General features: G+C 40.9%; 1 protein-coding gene across 5 annotated transcripts in view; it reads left to right on the top strand.

The window, feature by feature from the left end:
• cadm3 (cell adhesion molecule 3) overlaps positions 1–26,158 on the top strand; it is a 108,440-nt gene that overhangs the window by 47,654 nt on the left and 34,628 nt on the right. For all 5 annotated transcript variants that reach the window (XM_074652137.1, XM_074652136.1, XM_074652139.1 and 2 more), the window contains exon 4: positions 17,802–17,954. In XM_074652137.1, coding sequence (XP_074508238.1) covers positions 17,802–17,954 — 153 coding nt within the window. The remainder of the gene's footprint in view (positions 1–17,801; positions 17,955–26,158) is intronic.

Genomic DNA, 26,158 nt, shown 5'->3' with positions numbered 1-26,158 from the left:
TGTCATTGCAGAGGGCCAACATTTTTGCAACCGACAATTTGGAGAACAGAGAGGCGAGAGAGAATGAAGGAGGGAAGGAGGGAGGGAGGTGGGGAAGGACAAATGGAGAGCTCGGCAAGTCTTTACTCCAGATGGAGCTTCAACCACAGTAGAGAGGAGAGAGATAGAAAGTGAGGCTCTTCTCCGCAATGAACACTTAAAGGCTGACCTCTACTTTGGAAGGAATTGAGAAGAGTATTGGAGGAGGAGGAAGAGGAGGAGGAGGAGGGCAAAATGGGAGAAAATAGAAGGAGAAGGAGGGGGGGATTGAGATGGAGCAGAAACTCCCCACTGCAGTGGTCCAACATGCACAGCAGATGCTGTACTTTGGAAAGCAGAGAGTTGAGAGACAGCGAGGGGAGAGGAAGATGACGGGAGCTCAGAATTCAACCCTTCATCCATGTCTTCTCTTCAAAGTGCAGCAGATGGAGAGAGAAAGAAGAGACATGGAGATCTTGAGTGTTAGATAGAAAGATAGTGGAGGGATGGAGGTGTGCACAGTGGGAAAGATAAACACTGACAAGGGACAGAGAGAGATGAAGGAGGAGGAACAGTTGTAAACAGAAGGTAGACATTTTTAGCAGAAGAGAAGCAGATGGAGAGAATGAAGCAAGGAGAAAGAAGGAGTAGCAGTTTTGACTGTAATTAGGTGTTGATACGATGAAGAAAACCGACAGTGTCAAGATGAACCTGATAATGATGCTCACAGCCATCCATATATGCTTTACAAAAAACAGGGCCGGTAAATTACAGTCCTCCATAAGTCTTTGTCATTTTGTTTCACCCATATGAGCATTTTCTACTGAGGCTATAGGAAGGACATTTTTTTTTTTTAAAACGCAAAAGAACATTCCAAAAATAATGCAAATGACTATTTTGAGTTAGCTCGCTACTTGTCCACAATTGTGGCTAACGTTAGCCGACGTTGCTAGCAGGACTGAATGAGTCAGGCTAATTGGTTAGTTATATTTGAGGAAAAGACGTCTCAAGTTAAAATAGTATAGAAAAAAGGCGTTAGGGTTGGTTTCATTTTAGATTATTTCACCAAAAATATCTCGCTCCGATTGCGCTGATGAGCATGCATCGGCTTTACTGTTCCGTTGTTCGTTGGGACGAAGGGGCTCTGTGTTGTCAACACTGGACGACGACCGACAAAATGATTTCCTCAAAGCAGCTTGTGCAGGATGATGAAGTTATCCAACTTCAACAGAATGCTTGTCTCGTCTCAAATGCACAGTAAGAAATACAGCAGGGAATATTTTTTTCCAAGAGGAGAAATATGAAACCACCATGTACGGCTTACCAAAAAGGCTTTTACCGAAAAAGAACTACGTCATTAGATTGGACGGTTTCATTTAAAGGTGGCGTTTGTATCTAGAGTGTGTTAGTAATTTAGAAGGTAATTAAATCATTCATCAGTATAATGTTGTAAAACCAACACTGCTATTATAGTATACTTACCACGTAACCATAGTTAACTTTTGGTTAAGTTTAGGCACAAAAATTGCTTAAGGTAAAGATCATGGAATGCTACTAGAGTGCTGAAGGAATGAGTCCTAAAACACAGAAATTAATTAACATTTTAGCACTTCCGGTTCCCTCGTCTGGATGTCAATGGGTTTTTAGTTAGATGCCTGTAATAAGGTCTGTGGTTAATACAATTGTAAGAGATTTTAACATTTTGTTCTACAACATATAATACGTCAGTAAATATCCCACTTGTGAATTTTTTAGCCTTTACGTGTCTTAAAAAAGGCGATGCTAACAAGTGACTAAATGAGACTAACAAACGTCATCACACTGAACACTAATTCGTCTTTAGCTTAGTGGTGGTGATGTCCACCAGCAGAAATATCCGAGTCTTCAGCTGCTAAATGCTCCACTATGTTCACCAACAAGTCGCTAACTTTGTCTGTCTGCTGTTTGGTGCTGAGCAGGTAGTGTACAGTAGCTTTATAACAGGTGTTTTTTTTTGCTGAAAACGGCTGCCTGTTGTTGCTGGAAATGGTCAAGTTTGCTCCATACAGCTGAGGGGAACTGCAGAGTTGAGGGATGTAACTATCTGTGGATCTGATCCCTTTCACACCACACATAGTCATTTGATCTGTCATATCTGTTTAATATGAAAATATTGATTAGTGCAGCTTTAAATTAAGTTTAAGATCAAAGAAACCGCCACTGACAGTTACACAAATATCATGTGATTATATATAATAGAACACTTTCCAAAGCTGTTTCAATAGGCTTTGTTTACTTGCCATAGAAAGTAATTTTTGAAAGCGTTCTGCTCCTTTGGGTTGATAGGGAACTTCGCCATCTCCCGCACATTACGTCCAAAAAATTCTTGCTCGGTAGTTTGCTGTAATTGTCCAGCCAAGAAGGGAAAGTCAAAGGAAGGACAGACAGATTGAGACAGTGAAATAAAAGGATGGTGGGATCTCAAAAAGGGAGGCATGATGGAGAGAAAAGAGTGAATAAAAATCCCTCAATGCTCCGCTTTGGAAATGATAGATCGAGATGGAGCAGCAAATCTATGCAGTTGGCCCGACAGTTTGCTTCAGAGCTGAGACAGCAAGAGATGGAGGGATGAGAGTAAAGAGGATAAGAGGGGATATACTAGATCAGGAACAAAAAGAGAAAGAAATAAGAGAGTTGATTGAAGAGCGGAGAAGAAGAAGAAAAGGAAAGAAAGTAGGCCTTTTCACCGCCACATTCCAACATTACACAGCGTGCGCCGGGCTTCGGAGAGTTGAGACATGAGAAAAAAATGGATAGGTGGAGGGAGCGGGGGGAGCGAGGGATGGACGAACAGCGTGATGGGAGATAGAAGAAGAAGAGGAAAATGATGAGTGACAACTCCTCACAGTGATGGCCTCCACACTGCAGAGTAGAGACTGCACTACTAGCAAGATCAGAGATGGCAAATTCAGAGGCCAGAGGGACTGGAGGGAGAGGGCAAGAATCAAAGACAGAAGCATGGATGCTTCTCTTTAGTCTTTACTTTAAACTAGGGCTGTCAATCTATTCAAATATTTAATCACAATTAATCGCATGATTGTCCAGAGTTAACTGTGATTAATCACAAATTAATCACACATTTTTTATTTGTTCAAAATGTACCTTAAAGGGAGATTTGTCAAGTATTTAACACTCTTATCAACATGGGAGTGGGCAAATATGCTTGCTTTATGCAAATGTATGTAAATATTTATAATTGGAAATCAATTAACAACACAAAACAATGACAAATATTGTACAGAAACTCACATTTAGCATAAAAAATATGCTCAAATCATAACATGGCAAACTCAACAGTTATCAGTGTGTCAGTGTGCTGACCTGACTGTGACTCTTATTGTCTCTCCATCAGTGTCCATCATGGCCGATGCACTAGAATATTTTTTAGTTTTGCTGACAAGCGACCACTGAAAGCTGTGCAAATAATTACTATCGTGTTTCAGAAGGAAAGGCGGAAATAGCTTAATGTTGTTACAGCATCACAAAACCTCTTAGGGAGGAGATCAGGTTGCGAGTTCAATACTTTGAACCACAAATCAGCGTGATCACAGTCTCGCCCTAACTTTAAGCAAGTAGTAAACTTAACCACACCCTGTAGAGTGGTGGCAGTTCAGAAACAAGTCGTGAGAATCACTTCTGCATTGGTCATTTGTAACAGATGTTGAAGGCACTGGAAAAAGATGTCATTGTGACGTCAGGGGCACCAGATCAAAAACTCTCATATCTGGAGTGGCTGTTGACATATTTTGACATTGAGTTTAAAGGACTTGGTAGACAATAGAAAACAACAAATTGCTCAATAACAATAAGCTCTTTTTATGTAAGGTAACATGACGACAGGGATTGCTGTGGCACTAAAAACTCAGTCGGCATTGATACCAGAAACACAAAATTATTATGGATGTCAATCAATTAAAATATTTATTCATGATTAATTGCATGATTGTCCATAGTTAATCATGATTAATCGCAAATTAATCGCACATCTGTTCAAATGTACCTTAAAGGGAGATCTGTGAAGTATTTAATACTCTTATCAACATGGGAGTGGACAAATATGCTGCTTTATGCAAATGTATGTATATATTTATTATTGGAAATCAATTAACAACACAAAACAATGACAGATATTGTCCAGAAACCCTCACAGGTACTGCATTTAGCATAAAAGAATATGCTCAAATCATAACAAGGTAAACTGCAGCCCGACAGGCAACAACAGCTGTCAGTGTGTCAGTGTGCTGACTTGACTATGACTTGCCCCAAACTGCATGTGATTATCATAAAGTGGGCATGTCTGTAAAGGGGAGACTCGTGGGTACCCATAGAACCCATTTACACTCACATATCTTGAGATCAGAGGTCAAGGGACCTCTTTGAAAATGGCCATGCCAGTTTTTCCTCCCCAGAATTTTGTATAAGTTTGGAGCGTTATTTAGCCTCCTATCTGCTAGTATGACATGGTTGGTACTGATGGATTCCTTCCGTTTTCTAGTTTCATATGATGCCAGCCAGCTATAAAACTGAGCCCGCTAAAAATCCCAAGTTGCCTTAATGCGTTAAAGAAATTAGTGGCGTTAAAACAAATTTGCGTTGGCGCGTTATCGTGTTAACTTTGACAGCCCTACTTTAAACTTTATTTAAACAGGTAGATTAAAAAATCACATACATGGCCAAGAAAGCAGGGTCATCATCAAAATGATCGAGAAGAGGAAGAGGAGAGGAGGAGAAAAGAGTGTATGAGAATATGGAGACAGATTGGTAGATATTACAGTACATTATAGAGAGAAGATAAATGACAATGTATAAATGATGCAGTGGAGATACAGGGAAAAAGGCCTTGGATTTAATTTATATTAAAAAAAAATTCGTACTCACAAATAATGTGAAAAACGATGAAAAATCAAAGCTAAAGCTGGGATGTATGAAATGTTGATGTTGCTGGCATAATCGCAGGGTCACATCGATTCGATCCAATCCTCCGTGGTAGATTGAAAGCTCAAGCTGACTTTCATCATTATGCAGGCAAGGAAAGCCATTGATATCAGTTTAATTTGACCCTGCTTTGTACAGATGAGATGTGATACTGAGAGACGGGGACGCAGAAGAGGAGGAAACAGTGTGGGCACATTTTAAGAGTCTTTTCTTTTTTACATGGAGGTGAACAGAAAGATTCGAATTAAACAACAAAGTAAAGGACACCAAACTGACTAAAAATCCCAGTCTGGTTCCAGTGGAGCAGAGCTAATGAGAGTTCTGCAACTATAACTGACTACATAAAGATGAAGCAAAACAGGAAATTAATTGTTAAGGGACACAAAGCCCAGTTGTGTTTTATTAAAGCAGATACAATGACAAAAAAAAACCCCAACATTTTATTGCTAATTCTGTCTTGTATTAATCTGAGCGTGAACATTTAGAGCAAAGGAACCTGTCATTCCACGGCAAAAACAAATGATCTGATAACTGTAGCCACATGGGATATTTTAATACGTTTTAAAACCTTAATTCTGGATAATTTATTTTAAGACCCTTTTAAGGACCCACAGATACCCTGGAGGGATTGTGTGGGAGTGGATGGGTAATAGAAGAGATTAGACAGCTAGGAAAGCATGAAAACAGATGGGTTCTTACATTAATGCTAGACTACCAGGAGACAGCAAGAGAGACATTGGGATAAGAGATGGACATGAGGGAGCTAAAGACAGGCGGAGAAACCCAAACTTTCAAATCCAGACAAGGAGAGAGAAACAAACAAGAGCATTACATTTACATATTTGGCTTTTAGCTGGTGCTCTCATGCCAGACTAGTTTCTTCTTAACACCTTCAAAGTGAGTCAGTAAGTCTTAAGAATAACTTTATAAACGTTCCACTTAACATCGTGGTTGAACGGCGCACTCCAGAAAAACGGTTTGGAAACCACTGAAGAATACTGCCAGGAAAGGAGATGAAGTCATGAACATTTTGACAGGCAGCTCTCATTCTTTATTCCTCATTCTGAGACTCTGACCTATGGCGAACGCTCTAGGGTGCCTTTGGCAACCCTGATTATTTTCTTGAGTAGCCGTTTTGTCTTTAACATGTCAGAAAATAGTGAAAAATGTCCATCACAATTTCCCAGAGCACAACATGATGTCTTCTTATTCCTCATTTTAATGCACCAGAAGTCCAAAACGCAAAGGCATTCAGTTTACTGTCCGTAAGACAGCAGGAATATCACCATCGCATGAAAATGTTTGGCACAAAACAATCAATTATTAAAATAGTTTCTGATTAATTTGAATCATATCAGCTCAATACTGTTTATTTTATATTCTACTAGGGGTGGGAAAAAAATCAATTCAGCTATGTATTGCGATTTTTTTTTTTTTTTACGAACACCTTAACAGATTTATTTCATTATTTCATAAAATGAGCACAAACTCTGAAATGTACACAACATAAAGTAGACCAAAAAAAGAAAGACTATCCTCCATTGTGAAAGGATTATGTGACAGTAGCACAAATTGGATGCTGTATATTCACTTGTTGGCTAACGATTAGCTTTCAGCCGGAGAAATGAGGATGAATAAAGACATTTGTTTTGGTTCGTTGCTCATGATTAAAAAAATTAAATCTTTTTGGTGAAACACACTCAGAAACTTTTTTGTTTAATTTTTACAATTCAGAAAACTAAACGGAGGGTTACCAAGCGTGGAAAGAAGATGAATCTGTCCACCTTGACACCTTTGAAACTACACCACATTTCCAGCTGTGTCCCCGCCACATAACACTTTCCATATTTCTCCTTTTAGTAGAAGGACCATGCTATAAACATATTAAGATGTGTTCATGCCATAAAATGTAATGACCAGGCACACAGGGCTCATACAGAGAGGAGTACCTTCCTGTGTTTATTTTACCCAGAGTGCAGACAATAAAAGTAGAATAAAATACTCACAATTTGAGGTTTTGCAAACACATCTCCTCACCACAAAAAAAAAGATATTAGCTTTCAGTCTGGCTATAATTTTATTTATTTGTCATGTGCGGTTTCCTTCCTTTCCATAAAAGCATATAAGCAGACATCAGACAGGCCTCAGTACAATTTAACAAGGTAATGGCTCTCTGGTGATTTATAAACCTTGGTGGACGGGGAAGCTCTCGCCTAACGGGAGGATATTGAGTAGGCAGACTTTAACTGTGGTGAAAATGACTGCTGTTGTAAATCATTGTGTTAAAAAACACACTAAGCACTTTTAAAGTTTACCGTGTTAAGGAGTCTTAAGTGAACAAGCACAAAAAAAATATTAAAATTGATGGTCAGATCCCGACTCGGCCTCTCAGAGAACGAGACAAACTGACAATGACTGCTCACAACGCAGTGCGAGACAGTGCGAGACAGTGCTCCACATGCGGGGCGTGAGATGTTTTTTGCCATTTTCTGAAAAACTATTGATCCACATCGCATCACTCAACGTTTTCTTGGTGTCTGGGAAGGCTCTCAGGAGAATGTATTAACAACAACCATCAGAGGATTGAAAGACTGAAGGAGAGACTTCTGAAATCTAGCACTTGAAAGAAGGCTTTTTCTACATTTCCTCTTTATATCACCTGAACTCTATATTTTTTCCAGGTGTACTTAAAATAATCACGTGTAACGGTAGACAAGTGCAACGAGAAGAAAGAGACGGGAGTACAAAGAATTCAAAGTTAAAAAGTCCAATTTATTTTTTGAGGTTAATGAAGTAAATGTATGAAAAACCTCCCCTGTGATTCAGAAACTGGCCTTTTGTCCCTCAGCCATAGAAATAAAAATAGAAAATCAATAAACCAGACATGAAACACAACAGACACGCATACATCGGTACTGTATTGGTCTAATTGTTATGACTACGCTATAATTTCTTCACTGGAGGAAGGAGAAGACAGTCATAACTCTGATGCAGTCTTTTCATTTTTAATTCAATGAATGAATACTTTGCCAATGCTTTGCCAACACATCAAAGAATTAAGTGAGCATTTTTTTTCATTTTTTTTTTAGTAGTTTGAAACCTTGGGACTTATTAGCTTTCTTGCTGGGAGTTAGATGAGAAGATATCACTCTCATGTCTGTACCCTAAAAATTAAGCTGGTTAGCTTAGTTTAGCATAAAGACCGATAAGGCTAGCCTTGCTCTGTCCAAATCTAAAATAAATCTACCTATAGAGCTTACTAATTAACACATTAAAGGTGTTCTACAATATCCAGAGCATTATTATAGCAGCAAACAACTATTTGCTATGGAAAGATATAGAGGAGTATTGTCTACCTGAGCATAGGATGAAGTCCTTCTTCCTCTTTGTGTTGTAATCAGAGCTTCTCTGTGCTTTGTTGACATCGCCGGACCAGCCACCGTGCCTTTTAGGGCATGATAGTGCATGTGAGCGTGCCCCACTGGCTAGTTCGCGACAGCTGCTCTGCATTGCTCTCATACGGCGGTTCCAGCTGATAACGCCGTCCCAACCGATAGCGTTACACCCGCCCTCCGGTGCCCTCCCAAGGTTAACAGGTGTATGAATGACACAACAATTTGTAAGTCATTTCACATGCAGTAACAACGCTGTTTGTTGCTTTTGGCATGCCATTTCACATCATGTAGTCTGTACAGACTGCAATGTAAATGCATCCGCGTGAATATGCTACGCTCAGAACTAGTGACGTAGAATAAAAAATGAGAAAGACTGCTTATTATGGCCGGGAGGGGAGGTGGATGGGTCCAACAAACCCAGGACATTCAACCAGGAGACCGGTGTGCGAGACCGGTGTTTTGTTTTGTATGGTACGTTAGTGACGTTTGTGACGTGTTTAGTAGTGACGTTAATGATGTGTACTTATGTTTCGTCATTTCCGTACGTATTTTACTTAGTTTACATACTTATTTTAAGGCCAACCATGACGTTTTTTTCCTAAACATAACTGAGTGTTTTTGTTGCCTAAAACTAAGTCAGTGTTTTTGTTGCCCCCTGCTGGTGCTGCACCTTCATACACACTGACATGCTATCCTCTGGTGTGCAGGCGGGTCTATTACACACTTTGGCGTGATATCGGGTTGCATGTTGAGGGCTGTGTGGAAGGCAATAGAAAAGCTCTGAATTTTGTATTGAGCACCTTTAAATCGTGTTTGTGTCGTCCATACAAAAAATGAAGCGACTTCCTGGAGTATTAAAGTCACTGCTTCTTTCATGTCAGGACAGAGCCATGGTAGCTGTTCCCCCCCCGTCTTTATTCTCAGCTAAGCTAGTCGTCTCCTGGCTCTACCTTCAAATCTATAACGAACAGATATGCGAGTGCTATTGATCTTCTCATCTAACTCGCAGCAACAAAGCAAATTTCCCAAAATGTCTAACTTTTCCTTCAAACTAGCCTGTTGTACAAGTGAGGATGAACCACGTGAGGACATCCGGTCTATATAGATAAAAGAGTGAAAAGAGCTGCGCACACACACACACACACACAGCACACTGGCAAACAAAGACAATCAAATCCAATCTAAGCACTGCAAGACATCAAGAGACATCAGGACGAGTTGGTGAAAATATTTCCCACTTTACTTTGCATTATAGTCTGAACCTGTGACTTGAAAAACGAGCAGTGAAGTAAGTGTGATGGCATGCAGACAACCCAAAGCCAGCTGAAAGAGGCAGCAGGCTGATAGTGACAGCCATTATGATAATTGCTTCCTTGACTTCTTTTTACTATAAAGGTGAGGAAAGATGAGAAAATAAGCTATGCTTCGCCGTTATGCTTTCTACCCCGTCATGCTTTCTGTCTAATCCTTTTGCACCAGGCAGAGCAGCCAGCATGAGCAGTGTCTTCTCCAGGTAATCTATCTCTTAGGATGTGTCATCGGTCAGTGTTATTTGCCAGAAATACCCAATGGACATTTTTCCGCTGCTGTAAATACTACATGGCGGGATTTCATTGGCATGTTGCTTGAAGCTGATACACAGTTGGGAACATTTCTCTCTCAAGTTTCAACTGGAACTAATGCCTCCTTGCTTCAATTTGCACCACCTTGGGCAAAGTTTGGTTCACTTCGCTCCTTCCATTGATTTTGCATACATTTGCGCTGCCGCCGCTAAATGATTATCTTCTAATTCTGTCTGAAGGTATAGGGCAGGAGAGACAAGTGGATTGAGAGGGAGAAAGAGGCGGAGGGAAGGAAGGGGCGGGTGAATAAAACAGACAGAGGTGTGTGTTTATCAAGTGTTTCATAGTTGGCACACTGATCCAGGATCAATTGACGCTCTCAGATCAGTCGGGACGGTATGATCAAGGGAAGCCCGCGGTCACTGAACCCAGATCAGCTGTCAGAAAGGACGGATAATTAGGGAGCTGGAGAGAAAACTCTGAAACAGATGGGAGGATGGAGGCGACATGTGTGGGAGAGAGAGAGAGAGAGAGAGAAGGAAGAAGAGAGGCAGTCTCTCTGGATGTGAGTGTCAGCTAAATGCCTAAAATGTAAAACAAAATGAGAGAGAGAGAGAGAGTTGAGTGATGTGAGAAGCAGGGAGGAGAAGACAGAAGGAGAAGAACAAAGCAGGAAAGGGGAAGACATTTGACAGCTGGATGCAGAGAAAAATGGCCAGAGAGGTGAAAATGCAGATTCAGGTTGAGCCAAAGAGGGAGATGATGAGATGCAGGAGCTGGGAGGGAGCTATAGAGACAGAAATATAAAAAAATATTGGTCTGTAACTGATGTACTTTGCCTCGGCAACACAGGTTTCTCCCCTGTCGTGCCAATAAGGCAAATTTCAATTTGAGAGAGTTCTCGGCAGAGCGCAAACTTACTTGGAAAGGCATGAGAAGGTAGGAGGTAGATGAAAAAAGGAATATATGTATGTGCACTCAGTGTGTGTTGTGAGAATTCCCCTCTTCCTGAATGTTTGAAGTTGAAAGAGCATGAGAAAGATTGAGGGAGGAGGAAGAAGAGGAGGTGGAGGAGGAAGACGAGTGGGCGAAAATAGCTGCTGTGACCAGATCAACAGTTGGACCTTTAGGGAGTATCGAATCTCGAGTTTGAGCTGCAGACAAGAACCGCTGTCTGGCCAAACACACACACACACACAAACAGCAGAGACATGCAGACACACTTTTAAACACCGATGTACAAAAAGGTTTGTACGCTGATAAGCAGATCCTGTACTTGATATGTAATCAACACATAAATGCTCCATCTCCTCAGCTCAAAGCCCTCCTGACACCACTTAGAAAGCCTTCACACTCTCGTACATATGCACACACACAGAATTGAAAAGTGGCAGGAGCTGTTTGCAAGTTTGTCCTCTCTGTAAATTCCAATTTTTATCCGCAACATATAAACACGGGGGTCTCCTTAATAACTTAAAGACACTTAAGGGCTGCTGGAGATGTTCCACGGCCATTTCAGCCAGTGTACTCAGTAGCTGTGTCTCAATTCGGATACTTCTGTTAGTACACTTCCATGTAGTACACTGTACACACTATGTGCTTACTTGCGTAGTATGTGGATTTTGAGAGGGTGGTGTTGTCTCAAATCGCACACGGAAGCTCGGTAGATCAGCTGGTGATAGTCAGCCACGGACATCACGCCGTATCGTCAGTAATTCAATTTAAAAGGATAAATTAACCTAATAATGGCTTTTATCCAACTACAGTGGTACTTAGTGAAAAAAAACACATGTATAACTTAAATTTGTATAGTTTGGTGTTCGCCTTTTCAATCGCAACGGCCGCAGCTTCCTCGCCCCCCATTTTCACAAGTTTGAAATAAGTGTCCAGCGTTTCACACTCGAACGTTATGACTCTTTTGAGTACAGGATCAGGGTACTTAGAGTGCACAGTATATAATTGCCTATATGCATTAACAATGACCACAAAATGTATATTTAATGATGCATTCCATTTGTTATTGACTTTTTTTTCTCTGATGTTTCGCCCAAACTTTGTGAAGCAAATGCTACATTTTTATCCTGCTGAGATACCAACCCAGTTACCAGAAAAAATATTGGCATTTGATGTTTCAGCAAATCACAAAATACGTTGCATGTCGACGTTTCTGAACCAAAAATCAGTTAAAAAATATGTTTCATATCAGCCCTGTATCACGCTTGCAGAAACGCACAATGCTGCGTGGTTAATATCGTGAAACGATTGGTCAAGTTTAGGCAATAGAACTACTAGTTTAAGGTTATAAAAAAACATCATGGCTTGTGTTAAAATAATAACGTAACAACATAAAATAACAACGTAACTACCATAAATAAACAACAACCGCCCTTATTGGGCTGTCTTGCTTGTTATACTCGTTATACTCGTTATACTTGTGATTATACCACGCAATTTTCAATATCGTTTGCTCATTTGCTCTGACCAAATGCAAAAAAGTCCACTTTCAACATATCCGTGGTTTGCAGAAAGGTACAAGTGAAGTCCAGAAGTCGAGATAAGGGAAAGTACAGCTGCAAAGTATCTGTTACCATATCTATCCCAAATGAGTCTACCCTGTGTTTTCAATATGCTTTTGAAACACAAAACGGACAAACCAAACACTGGCTCTAGAGAAGGACATTCACGTTTTCATGGTTTTGCGTCGGCCACCGTAGTTCTCCTACATGCGTGGCACACGGGAGACGTTTCAGTTATCTGCAACCTCCCTGCTAGATTCCACCAGATCCTACACACTGCACCTTTACCTTTTATATTGCCGCCTCTGGTGCATGCAACACAAATTTGCTTTTTTTATTATTATTGTTATTATTATAATTTTGGGGACATTTGTCAGGCAGTAATGGAGAGAGAGATACAACAATGGGCCCCAGCCAGACTCAAACTGGGGACGTTGTGTGCTGATGATCGGTGATGTAATCCCCATATTTTCTTAAGCAGTTTTGCAGGAGGAGAGTTTCATTTGGACCAGCTTTTTGCATGTTGAAAAATGCTGGCTAGATTTGTAGTTCCTGCTTTTAAACATTAGGAATGAGAAGAGGAAACTAGAACACAAAGTACCATTGGTTTCGAAAGTCGGAAGTTGTGAACTCCAAGCTTAGATGTTTATAGTTTCATGTCCATCCAAGCCTTGGGAGTGCTCCAAATATCAGTCACCCACTGACATGTTCTATGATAAAATGAACAGGACTTCTGCTTTTCAACTGTATTCCTCTACTTTACCACACACACATACACACACCTTGTCCATTAATCCAGTTTATCTCAATACTCAGAAATTCATTACATCCCTTCAGCGGAGAAACAAAAGCCAAACAGCAGAGTGTGACCTATTGGCAGACTATTTATGTTGCCCGTATCGCAGGCTAAACAGCGCAAGGCACATGTACAATTTTCAGGGGCGTCCCGATCGATTCGCCCCCGTAACTAGATATCATATCGCTTTTGAAAATCCATCACACCTGTACTCTCAAGCAATATACATCGTTTATAATGAAAAACGAAAGAACAAAAAAGAAAAAAAAGAAGAGAAAAGCCTGGAGTCAGAAAAGATTAGAAATGGGTGAGATGTAAGAGAGGAAGACGGAGAAGAACAAGAAAGAGGGAAAGAGGGGAGATGGAGGAGAGAAGGGAAGGGAATTAAGGAGACTGATGGTGGAGCGCGGGGTCCAGGGGGCATGGATAAGTGTGTGTGTGCGTGTGTGTGTGTGTGTGTGTGTGTGAGTGAGTGAGTGACCATATGCCTCACACACACCCACACACACCCACACAGAGAGGGTAGCTCATGAAGACAAATGTAGTGACCTTGCTTAGTGATAAGGCATGGAGATAAAGTAGTGTTGGATGAAATAACTGAAAAACACCAAGAGAAACAGAGGCGTGTGTGTGTGTGTGTGTGTGTGTGCGTGTGCGTGCGTGTGCGTGCGTGTGCGTGTGTGTGTGGGAGTGTGTGTGTGTGTGTGGGAGTGCAATAGAGATAGACAGGTGAACAGACAGATGGGAAGATGGAGAGACAGGAAGATAAAGTGAGACAGAAAGAGATGAAAGGACAAACAGACACAGATGTTGCTCAATACTGAGAAAGGCAAATAAACAATAAGATATGAAAACAGACAGTGACCATATCACACTATTAAACTTCACACACTCACCCACGCAATACACATAGATTTTCAGAATAAAACGACTTAACGAGTTACTTAGCACAAGCGGAAACTCTTGTTTTTTTGCAAACCCTCACTGGCTGAAGTTCTCACCTGTTTGCAGTGATGTGGGCAGTGTGTGTACTCGGGTGTGGTCAGTACACTGTGACATCACTGTTGGGTTTGGTGACAGGTGCAACAGAGCACACTTCAGTCAGTGACACAGTGATTTTCAGCTTGGTTCCTTTCCGATTAGGTACGTGTAAAGTAGCCATGTCCAAGATGCTTGGCTGTAAGCAGACATTCTCGTTTCTAAACAACTTGGTTACGTAATGAGAACACTGTTGCTTTGGCGACTGACCACCTTGTTTCCTGTTGAAAAATGATGAATTATTCTTTTATTTTCTACTTTGCTGCATTATGCTTAGGAATGAGAAAAGAACAGACAAAACAAAAACGTCCATAGGCTCAGATATGTTTGAAAATGTCAGCATACTTTGAAACTCGTGAACTCTGAATACTCAACCACAGCTTTTTTTGCATACGGTATACACCAACCTGATCTCATGGGAAGGCGTGAATAGCATGCCATTTTAAGGACATATCCCGTGTCATGATAACACATTTTAGGCTTTTTGCGTGTCATTTCCACGCCATGTCGCTACCGTGAAATGGTCACGGTTATGTTTAGGCAACAAAACCACAAAGCATCATGGTTGGGCTTAAAGATGCTATTGATAACATTCAGCCACTAGATGTCACATTCTCCCTCACCCGTCCCATTGCATTTACTCCATAACAAGTCGTTGCCAGTTACTTACCGTCAATCTCAGCCATTCATCCATCAGTTTTTTCCACACTAACTGACGACCCAGAGATACCACATGATACCAACATCGTTTTACTATTAGCAGACAAGCCTCTGTTAGAAGTGAGAACCAAACGTCAGCTATCTTCCACAGAGATAAACAAAACATTAATTTTGGACCCTGATGATTAATTCGCAATCATGAAATTTTTTTGCCAACACTACACATCCAGCAAAGGATGGAAACACCTTGGGTTTCACACATTGCAGGAAAAGCAGAGCCAGACATCAAGGCCAAAGCTTCATGCCAACTCCGTCACGGACAGGAAACATCATCGCATCGCGCCAACATGTCGGTCAAGCCGGCAGTCACTCTCATCTCCGTGTACTTTTATTCGGCATCTTTCTAAAGGCTTTGTAGATGTACTTTTTTTTTTTTATATTCATCTACATAAAAATGTTAGCAATAAGCCCTTTAAAAAAAAAGTATGCAAACAACCTCAAAATAACCCAACAACACTTTGGGACACCAACACCGGTCTCTTGGTTGAAAGGTGTGTTTGTTTGACCCATCCACCTCCCCTCCCGCCCACCATGAGCAGTCTTTCTCACTTTTTAATGCTATACGTCACTTGCTCTTTCTCACTAGCTCTGAGCATTGCATATTCACGCGTACGAGTTTACACTGCAGCCAGTACAGACTACATGGCGTGAAATGACACGCCAAAAGCAACAAAGGCATTGTTATTGCTTGTGAAATTACTTGTCATTCATGTCATTCATACGCCATTTGATGAGACCGGGCTGATATACCATGTAGCTTGTCTTAAAGGTCATATTGATATAACATTTGTATGTATATAAATCATTTTAAAAGAGATAATACATCCACAGAGCTTTTACAAAGGTGCCGAATGAAAGTATGGCTTTTCCTCAAAAAAGATATTATGACATTTGCGGGTCCAAAATAAATGTTTTGTTTATCTCTGTGGAAGATATCTAACTTAACTAACTTCCTTTTACCCCTGCATAGACTCAAACTTCAACTCCTCATGTTTCAGAGTCGAGACCAGGGATAAGACAAAAATAGTGCCACAGTAACTTAACGCAACTTTGATTGTGGGAACAAATCTATCAGACTATTCACATTACTTGACCACAACAGTTGTTTTTTTTGGAGGTATCTGCTTTCTTGTTGTATAGTCATTATTTGTGGGGAGCCAACTCTGCGTGATGGCGCCAGAGAACAAAGCTGAAAAAGCCTTTATTGAGACAGAGAGATAGACAGATAGACGTCTAGATAGACAGGCAGATAGGAAGGCAGGGAGACAGACAGCAATCACACTGCACAAACACCGCAGAGGTCAATGCTATCACGGAAACGAGCGGGTTATTTCGTAGCATTTCATCATCATCATCTATCTCGGTCGCTTGCGCTCTCTCTCCCTCTTTCATGGCTGGATTTCTCATTGATGACAAAGCCATTTATGTCTCTCTTATGTTTCTCCCCCCCTGTCCCTCCTCCCCCACCCATCCCTCGCTGCCTCTCCCTTATTCTCCTTGCTATTTATGCTTCCTCTGTTTTATTTTTCTGTTATTTTTTCTCTCTCGCTCTCTCTCTTGTCTCTCATTCTCAATTTGCGTCTCCTCTCTTTACTCCCCTCTTTGTCTTTCTTTGCCTTGTTTGCGCTCACATCTCGGCTATTTTTTCCTCCTCTCTCACCTCGTCTTCATCACTCCTCCTCCTCTCTCTCTCTCTCTCTCTCTCTCCCTCTTACATCATTTTCTCTCTAAACACCTCTCCCCCCTCCTCCTGCTTTCCATTTTACCTTTCTCTTTCCCATGATTTAAATTCTGCACATCATCTTTCTTACTTCCCCTCTCACTCTGCCCTCCCCAACCTTGCTCGCCCTCTCGTACATGCTTTCTTACTCTCTTACCACCTCCCTTGTTTTTCTCACAACATCCCCACCACTTCTTGTCAGTGTTTCTTTCTCCAACTTGTGCCTTCCCAGTTCTCCCCTTTCACTTTCCTTACATCCATTTCTCCCCTTTTTCTTTCCTTACCTTTTCCCACTTTTTCCTTTCTCCTTTCTTCGTCATACTTCACCATTTCTCTGCTACCTCCCTTCTTTACCCTTCTCAACCTTTCCCTCTCTATATCCCTTTTCTCCTTCTTTCAATCCTTTCCTCATCAATATCTTTCTCCTTCGCCTCTGCCACACCTTCCCATCCTCTCATCCCTTTTACTTTCCTACTGTCTCACCTCTTTTCACCCTCCTGTCTCTCATCTTTTTTTATCCATCCTCCATGGTGTTCTCTCTTCCCATCTCTCCATCTCATCCTTTTCTTAATCCTTACATCCTCTGATGTTTCCTTCTTCTCTCCCCTTTCTCCTTATGTTGCATTCCTTCTCCCACCTGCACTGCTCTCCTCTCTTCTGTCCTCCCCTTTCATCTTGTTTCCCCCTTTTCCTTCTGTCCTTCCTCCTATACCTCGGCCTTCTTTCAGTCCCTTCTACCTGACTCATACTCTGCCTCCCTTCTCTGCCTCCTCTTCCTCCTCATTTCTTTCTCTTCTTCTTTATTGGAACGAGACACCAGTACACGGCAAATATGAGAAAACCATTCGAAAATCCATTGCAATATTTAAAAGATTGATTACTCAGTATTAAAGTTTGAAAAGCTGAAAGCATGAAAAGAACATAACAATTAAAGTAGGTAAATAGATAAAATCATGTAAAAAACATACCTTATGCAACTTAAATTTCCTTAGATAATACACAAAGCAGGTCAATTACATATCATTTCTAATTATTGATATGCTGTTCTTCTTCTTCCCACAGCGCTGAGAGATAGCCGCATCCAGCTGCACCGCTCGACGCCCACCGAGCTTTCTATAACCATCGCCGACGTGCAGCTGTCCGACGAAGGAGAGTACACCTGCTCCATCTTCACCATGCCGGTCCGCACCGCCCGAGCTACAGTCACCGTGCTAGGTGGGTCACACATATACACACAGTACATAGTCACACTATCACACACTGTGCATATTGGGGGGAAATCTGTCACCGTGATGTTGCCAAAAACAGCGGTTGCAACTTTTACAGACCTTGAAATAAACCCTGGACTGTCAGGCATATTAGCATATGAACTTTTTTAGATGCTGCAGAAAAAAACAAATTATGCAAAGTCAATAAAATCATTTTTCATTATAATTTTAGCAAAACTTCCTTTACTCTATTAACTCTAACCTTTCTATCTTATGTCTGTCCTTGAAGGAGACTCCCTCTCAATGAGGCCCGTTGAGGTTTCTTCAGATTTCTTTCTCCTCTGTAGGCTTTTCTAGAAATATGTCTTTGTTCCCACCGAGGCCTAATGGTGCTGAATGACATTCTTGCCTTCCTTGTGTTCATACTCAGGCGTGTCTCCTCTGAGACTGATTGACGGCAGTACAAATCAGCTTGGCTGCAGTCTATCTTGATTTCTCTCCCAAACCTGTGTGACAAATCTAAATGGATGAATCAAAGCTTTTGGCATCTTTTCCTATTTTCTCCTCAGTTGTCATGTTGTTTGTAACAATTTCACAACTATGTCTGCTTGTTCTGCCAGTTCTGTCTCAGACTACACACAGAAAATGTGGGCCCGTCAAATGACAGAGTAGTTTTAGACTTTTAGAAATTATGAAAAAAGTGGCTCAAATTCACCTTGATACACCGCTGTGGCATTGTGCTAGCCCGACCTACCCTGCAGAGTTTACCCTCGCTCGGAGCACAATGGAGTTTGACCCTGTGGATGCCCATTGTAAGTGTGACATGCTAGGAGAGGCTGCATGTTGGCATGGGGCAAAGTATTGCCACTCCAGCAGTTTCGCTTCCGTAAAGTTAGAGGACTTATGAAAGACGGATTAGAAAATAATGTCTGCAAATCAATGCAGCAAATTCTGAGATATCCTGACTTTTAGTCCCTAGTATGGGTAAAACTGCAAAAACACTTTATCCTACGTTTCCCATAATGCAACTCGATTGCATTTTTTTTTAGATCCTGTAATCCTGGACTCTATTTTGACACATTTTTGTGTCTAAGTGACTAATGGGGACAATCATTTTTGAAACTGGTGCAGCATTGAGGGAGAACGCTGTAACCGACAGCCACGAAACGAGCTGCGAGGGCAAGTGAGCAGCGTTAATGTGAGGCGTCTGACATTATGGAAAAGGACCCTACGGAGAAATAAAACGATTTTCTTACCTTTTTGCTCAAGGAAAGGACTCATCGTGAAATCTGAATATACGTATACTCTGGCTCAAATAAATACGGGGCGGCCATCGAATTCAAAGACCTCATCCACATTGTGGAAATCATCTAAATATTCAGCCATGACATGACTACGCTTTCTGTACTGCGGCGCAACAAATTTGGAGACTCTTTCCATAATGTCAGACACTTATAATAACAATCAGAGCCTGTCATAGCAGAAACAAGCACTTTTAGTGGACGTAAATGACGGTGCCAGCTTGCCCCAATAGCACCATATTGCAGCCTGTGGGCAGCTGATGTCTACAGCGCTCTCACTCAATACTGGACCAATTTCCGGAATAGTTGTTCCCGTTAGTCAGTTAGACACAAAAACATGGAAAATAGGGTCCAGGTTGAAAAATACCAAAGCTACCCTTTAAAGTAAAACCTGCAGTGTCACAGATCAAATGAAAAACGTAATTCAAAAAAAATATTCTAAAAAATATCCCTTTTGTGGACCATAATGTTAAAACTCCATAGCCTTCCCTGTGACGCCTTCATCCAGTCTGATCCAGATCCTTGCTCGTAGCGTTAACCTTTGTGTAAGGTTATGACCTCATATAACTCTTGTGTGGAGATAAATGGGCAGCACTCATCCTCCTCAAGATGGATGTTATTACCTCCAGTATGTGTGACGCTTCCGTGCAGCCTGCAATAAATTGTGGTCATCCTGTCCGTGGTGAGTGGGCCTGTTTATTGATTGGATATTGGGCTAATCGGCTTTGGACCCCCACAAACAATCTTTCAAGTAATGATTTTTATTAGTCGAGTTGTTATTGCTCCTCAGTGTGAGCTCATCCTGGCCATATTTCGCGGTTTTACTTGAAGATGAGAACAAAGCACTGTGCTTGGCAACCCTGTAATGCACAAACTAATGGTCGTGCAACCACAATGGAGACTTACCGTATACATGATGGGAGAGGCAGCTAGTCTGATAGTCCTGGGAGGTTGTGGTGGTTGGCAGATTTACGGCCAACATTTCAGGTCATCCAATGCCACTTTTAAATCGCTGTGTGTCATCCTTTGTGCTGATCACAAAAAAACCTACATCCACATTTATTCCACCAATGGGCTTCCATTGCTTAATTTAGCATGCCTTCTGAAATAAGCAAAGAATATATTTTTGATGTGAGCTTATTCATGATATTGAGGAGGATTTTTATGCTATTTCTTCTCAGCCTTTTTAATTCAATACACCATCTTTTGCCAACACATTCTTGGATGGAAATGGAGCTGCAGAGGGTTTCTGCCTAATTCATTTGGAAGATGCACTAAGTGGAAACAAGAGATGCTAAAATTTTTATATTTCGGGTGGGGCAGGGTGGCTTACAACGGCTGTTCTCGAGCTGAAAGGCCACATGATTGTTCCCCAAATTTGGGGTTTTGTCAGTCCAGAGCTGTGGAAGCATCCTTGAATAAATCATGTTGTTGATATTTACTCAAATGTTTTGGCAGGGCTGCAAAGTATATTGAAAATAATACAGTTGCTGTGGACAACAGCACGAACAGAACGCCTGAAATGTTAATGTGATGTTGGTTAGTGTGTCTGTAAGAGGGGGGGGGGAGGGGAAACGCGTGTGTCGAAGCCAGGGTGAAGGCGGGTCTACATTAGCTCTTTAACTTCAAATTAACATGAGAATCACTCCCCCATATTTCTTCCAATTGTGCAGTAATTGTGATTCAAGCATTTTTTATTCCGGTAATTGACGGCTGTGACACTGTATTCTGCGTTCAATAAATATTTCATGACCCCTGAGAGGGAGCCAAGCCATTAAAAATGTATGGTAAAATGTCTAAAAACGCACAGGGACCCCTATGGGAAAATCAGCCAAAGACACTGAGTTTTGACACAGCGACGTTCATGTGTGTGTGTGTGTTTTATTCTTGTTTTGACATGGCAGGGTTTTGACAGACACAGACACACGCGAGCGCATAACTGCTGAGTACGGTCAGTTTTAAATGCTCGTGTGTCTGTTAGTGTAAAATGTGTGGCAAGCTTCTCAGCTCTCTCCTGAGCTAAGCAGAGAATAATTTATAATGGCTTTATTCTCTTTTATTCTCCTTGTAGAGGAAAGGGTCTCAACAGGGCTTCTCCAGCCAATTCTATATGTGCAGTATTATTCTCTCATTAATATTCAATGCTCCTTTACTGCCAGAGAGCTTCCGCACACAGTGCACTACATCAAATACCGCTACATTAAAAATTGACCACATTTTTATTTTTTGATCTATACCTTGGTTAGTTCACAGCATTTTATATTTGTATTTGGTCTGTTTGCTTGTCTATCTGCAGGGGGTGGACAAAGGAACAGCGACACCTCGCAATATAATTGAATCTAATTCAACAGTATCCATCTATCTATCTATCTATCTATCTATCTATCTATCTATCTATCTATCTATCTATCTATCTATCTATCTATCTATCTATCTATCTATCTATCTACTATCTGTCTGTCTGTCTATCCGTCTATCTATCCATCCATCCCTCTACCTATTATCTATCTATCTATCTATCTATCTATCTATCTATCTATCTATCTATCTGTCTGTCTGTCTGTCTGTCTGTCTGTCTATCCGTCTATCTATCCATCCATCCCTCTACCTATTATCTATCTATCTATCTATCTATCTATCTATCTATCTATCTGTCTGTCTGTCTGTCTGTCTGTCTGTCTTTCTATCCATCTATCCATCTGTCCATCTGTCCATCTGTCCATCTATCTATCTATCTATCTATCTATCTATCTATCTATCTATCTATCTATCTATCTATCTATCTATCTATCTATCTATCTATCTATCTATCTATCTATCTATCTATCTATCTATCCATCCATTCATCCATCCATCCATCTATCTATCCATCTGTCTATCTATCTATTCATCTATCCATCTTTTCAACCTTCTGTCATCGTCTCGAATTTTCTGGCCTGAAAAATGTCACAAATTTCAATAATTGGTACAAAATCTTGTCAATTTTAATGAAAATACATCAGCCTCCGTCCTGGCATCCCTTCATGACATGGTCTCTCCATCTCTACCTTTCTGTCTAAATCTCTCTCTCCTTCTACTCTCTCTTTCTCTCTCTATCCATCACTCTCTCTTTCTCTCTCTGTCCTCCCTTAATGGCGTGGTGCGGTAGCCCGCAACCCGAATGTTCATTATTTTCAAAAGCAGAATGACAGTAAACTCCGCCAACACTTGGAGAAAAGTGCCGCCCACAACGGCTCCAGATGGAGTATGGCAAGAAAAGTTGAATTCTCTTCGACCATGATGGTGAAGATGGATTCTGAAATATTTGGCAGAGGGGATTTGTAGATTCCTTCTCCTGCTTGTGTTGTTTTAATTACAACTTGTTGCTCCAAGTTAAAACAGTAATCAAGCAAAAATGTTTTTCTTGTTCTAACCGCCGGTGCCAGAGTCAGGAAGGACACCTCTGGGAGAGGAAGATGTATCATGAAATTTTGGTTTGGCACGGGGTGTCCCGGTGGCTCACTTGAATCTGACCTTTGGCTGATTTCCTCTCTAGAAATCTCTCTGTCCCTCTCAGTTTTTCTTGCGAGCTATCACACAAGACACCAGTGTCCCTCCTCAAAAACCATTTAGTCTGACTGAGTCATTCGAACTCCCATCTTGGCTTTTAACTAATGAATTCTGGGAGAGTCGTATTTAATAATCCCTGCAATATGTAATTTACTTGACATTTTGAACTGACCTGAAGTACTGGGAATGAACAGTCACACAATGCTATTTGCCAGACTGACTTGAATTGTAGAAATGCCAAGGCTGTCAGAATTAATGCAGAACTCATGCTGCTAGTTTTAAAGGGATAGCATATTATTATTTTTCACACTGAATTAATTGCAGTTCCATGTTCGTCTCATTAGGCAAATGTCGTAATAAAAGTTACTATGAGGAACATTTAACTGGTTATGAAACAGTCTCAATTTAATACTGATGCCTCTATATGACCTAAATTAGTAAACGAGACTGGCAGAAGCCTAACTTGACAGACCCAGATCCGGTTTTGCTGCCATCTCCGACCTGCTGTTGAGGTGGAGAGATCCGCGGCAGGCAGCAGCGGCTCCTCATTTGGACAGGAGCAGAGTTTCGACGCGCTGCTCTGCCGGTCCGCGCTGGGAGCCAACACCGACACCACGCTACTGGAGGCCCAAGCTGTATTGCTGGGCCCGTTGGAGGGAAGGGAGGCACGGTAGAACTAGAACCAGGACTGAGCGGGGCAGACTGTCAGACTCTGCTGCAGTAAAATGAGAGGTTTTCCTAGGGGACTCTGGTCCTTGGAAACACTACCGCTGTTGTCCATAGGGACCGCAAAATCAACACAAAATGAAAGTTCCTCATAGTAACATTAATATGAGTGCCACATGTTGGAATGTAAAATTAATGAAGGATTGTATAATTTTCTTTGTGCCTCTGTACTCAGCTTCTGTATGCTTCTGTCATGTTTTCAAGTCTTCCTAAAAATGTGGTTCATCTTGAGACTGGTATGCACTCGAGACACAGTAAGACTCTACTGTGTGTTATGATGGAATTCCCCAGCGAAATATGTATTACTAGCATTTTGTAATGAATCACAATTTCAAAAACCATCAATCATTTAATAATGTTAATAGATATCTGAAACAATCTCACCACTTATCAATGAAACGGCATAAATATATTTTTCCGTGCAACCAATCCACCAGATAGTTATTGAGTCTGATACTGACCTTATACAGTAAGCAGATTGGATATTGATAACCAATCCACATTAAATATAGATCCTTTGTTAATGTCGTTATATAATATTTAGGGCTGTCAAAGTTAACGTCATAATAATTCGTTAACGCAAATTTGTTTTAACGCCACTAATTTCTTTAACGCATTAATGCAACTTATAATTTTTTTAATCAACCTCTTAAAAATCCGACGGGCCACCAATCTTTCGGAGGTTGTAGCGGCTTCAGTTTCAAAGCTAGAGTGAAGATACTGGCTTCATGTGAAACTAGAAAACCTAATGAATCCATTGGTACGAACCATGTCATACTAGGTTAAATAATTTTCCAAATGTATGCTGAATTTTGGCAAGGAAAAACTAGCCTGGCCATTTTCAAAGGGGTCCTTTGACCTCTGACCTCAAGATATGTGAATGAAAATGGGTTCTATGGGTACCCACGAGTCTACTCTTTACAGACATGACCATTTTATGATAATCACATGCAGTTTGGGGCAAGTCATAGTCAAGTCAGCACACTGACACACTGACAGCTGTTGTTGCCTGTTGGGCTGCAGTTTGCCATGTTATGATATGAATATATTTTTATATGCTAAATGCAGTACCTGTGAGGGTTTCTGGACAATATCTGTCATTGTTTTGTGTTGTTAATTGATTTCCAATAATAAATATATACATAAAGCAGCATATTTTCCCACTCCCATGTTGATAAAGAGTATTAAATACTTGACAAATCTCCCTTTAAGGTTCATTTTTAACAGATAAAAAAACGTGTAATTATTTTGCGATTCATCATGATTAACTATGGACAATCATACGATTAATCATGAATAAATGTTTTAATTGATTGACAGCCATAATAATTTGTGTTTCTATTATCAATGCCGACTGATTTTTTACTGCCACAGCAACCCCTGCTGTCATGTTACCTTACATAAAAAGCTTATTGGTATTGAGCAATTTGTTGTTCTCTATTGTCTACCAACTCCTTTAAACTCAATGTCAAAATATGTCAACAGCCACTCCAGATATGAGAGTTTTTGATCTGGTGCCCCTGACGTCACAATGACATCTTTTTCCAGTGCCTTCAACATCTGTTACAAATGACCAATGCAGAAGTGATTCTCACGACTTGTTTCTGAACTGCCACAATGGTGAAGTTTACTACTTGCTTACAGTTAGGCAGAGATTGTGAAAACGCTGATTTGCGGTTGAAAAAGCGCCCTTAAGTGTTAAACTCACACTTCTCCCTAAGAGGTTTTGTGATTCTGTAACAACATTAAGCTACTTCCGCCTTTCCTTCTGAGACATGATAGTAATTATTTGCACAGCTTTAAGTGGTCGCATGTCAGCAAAACTACAAAATATTCTAGTGCATCGGCCATGATGGACACTGATGGAGAGACAGTAAGACAAGGCACGTTTATTACGAGGCACATTACAGCAACAAGGCCATTCAAAGCGCTTTACATAAAACACCAAGACAAAGTGTAAAAAAGAAACACATTATAAAAGGACATTTAATACAATTAAAAACAGTCATTAAACAGCCAAGAGAATAGAAAATTAAAACAAGCTAAAATAGAATAAGACAGGTGTAAAATACAAGAATAAAAGCTGCAGTGCAGTGTTAGAAATAAATAATTATTTGATTTAATAAAAGGCAAAGGGCAAACAGAAAAGTCTTCAGCCTTGATTTAAAAATAAGGTGAGAGTTTGTTTCAGATATGTGGTGCATAAAAAGTGAACGCAGCTTCGCTATGTTTACTTTGGACTCTGGAGACAGAAAGCAGACCTGCCCCACACCACCTGAGAGGTCTGAAGGGTTCATAATGTAGCAGAAGATCAGAAATAAACCATTCAGTGCTTTATAAACCAACAGTAGTATTTTGAAATTAATAGTGTGGTTGACGCTTGTGGAAAGTCGGGGTGAACAGAGGCTTTACAGTAATTTGAGCTGCTGTGCAATCACTGTTTTTGGGGCAAATCATTGCAAGCCTGCATCATTATACTCCTCCGAGCTGGTTTCCATCAGGGGCTGCACGGTGGTGCAGTGGTTAGCACTGTCGCCTCACAGCAAGAGGGTCGTTTGGAGGAGTTTGCATGTTCTCCCAGTGTTAGTGTGGGTTTTCTCCGGGTTCTCTGGCTTCCTCCCACAGTCCAAAGACA

Source organism: Sebastes fasciatus, chromosome 11 (assembly GCF_043250625.1).
Source record: "Sebastes fasciatus isolate fSebFas1 chromosome 11, fSebFas1.pri, whole genome shotgun sequence".
Classification (NCBI taxonomy): Eukaryota; Metazoa; Chordata; class Actinopteri; order Perciformes; family Sebastidae; genus Sebastes; species Sebastes fasciatus.
Note: the sequence above shows the minus strand (reverse complement) of the source record. Positions and strands in the feature narration are given on the sequence as shown.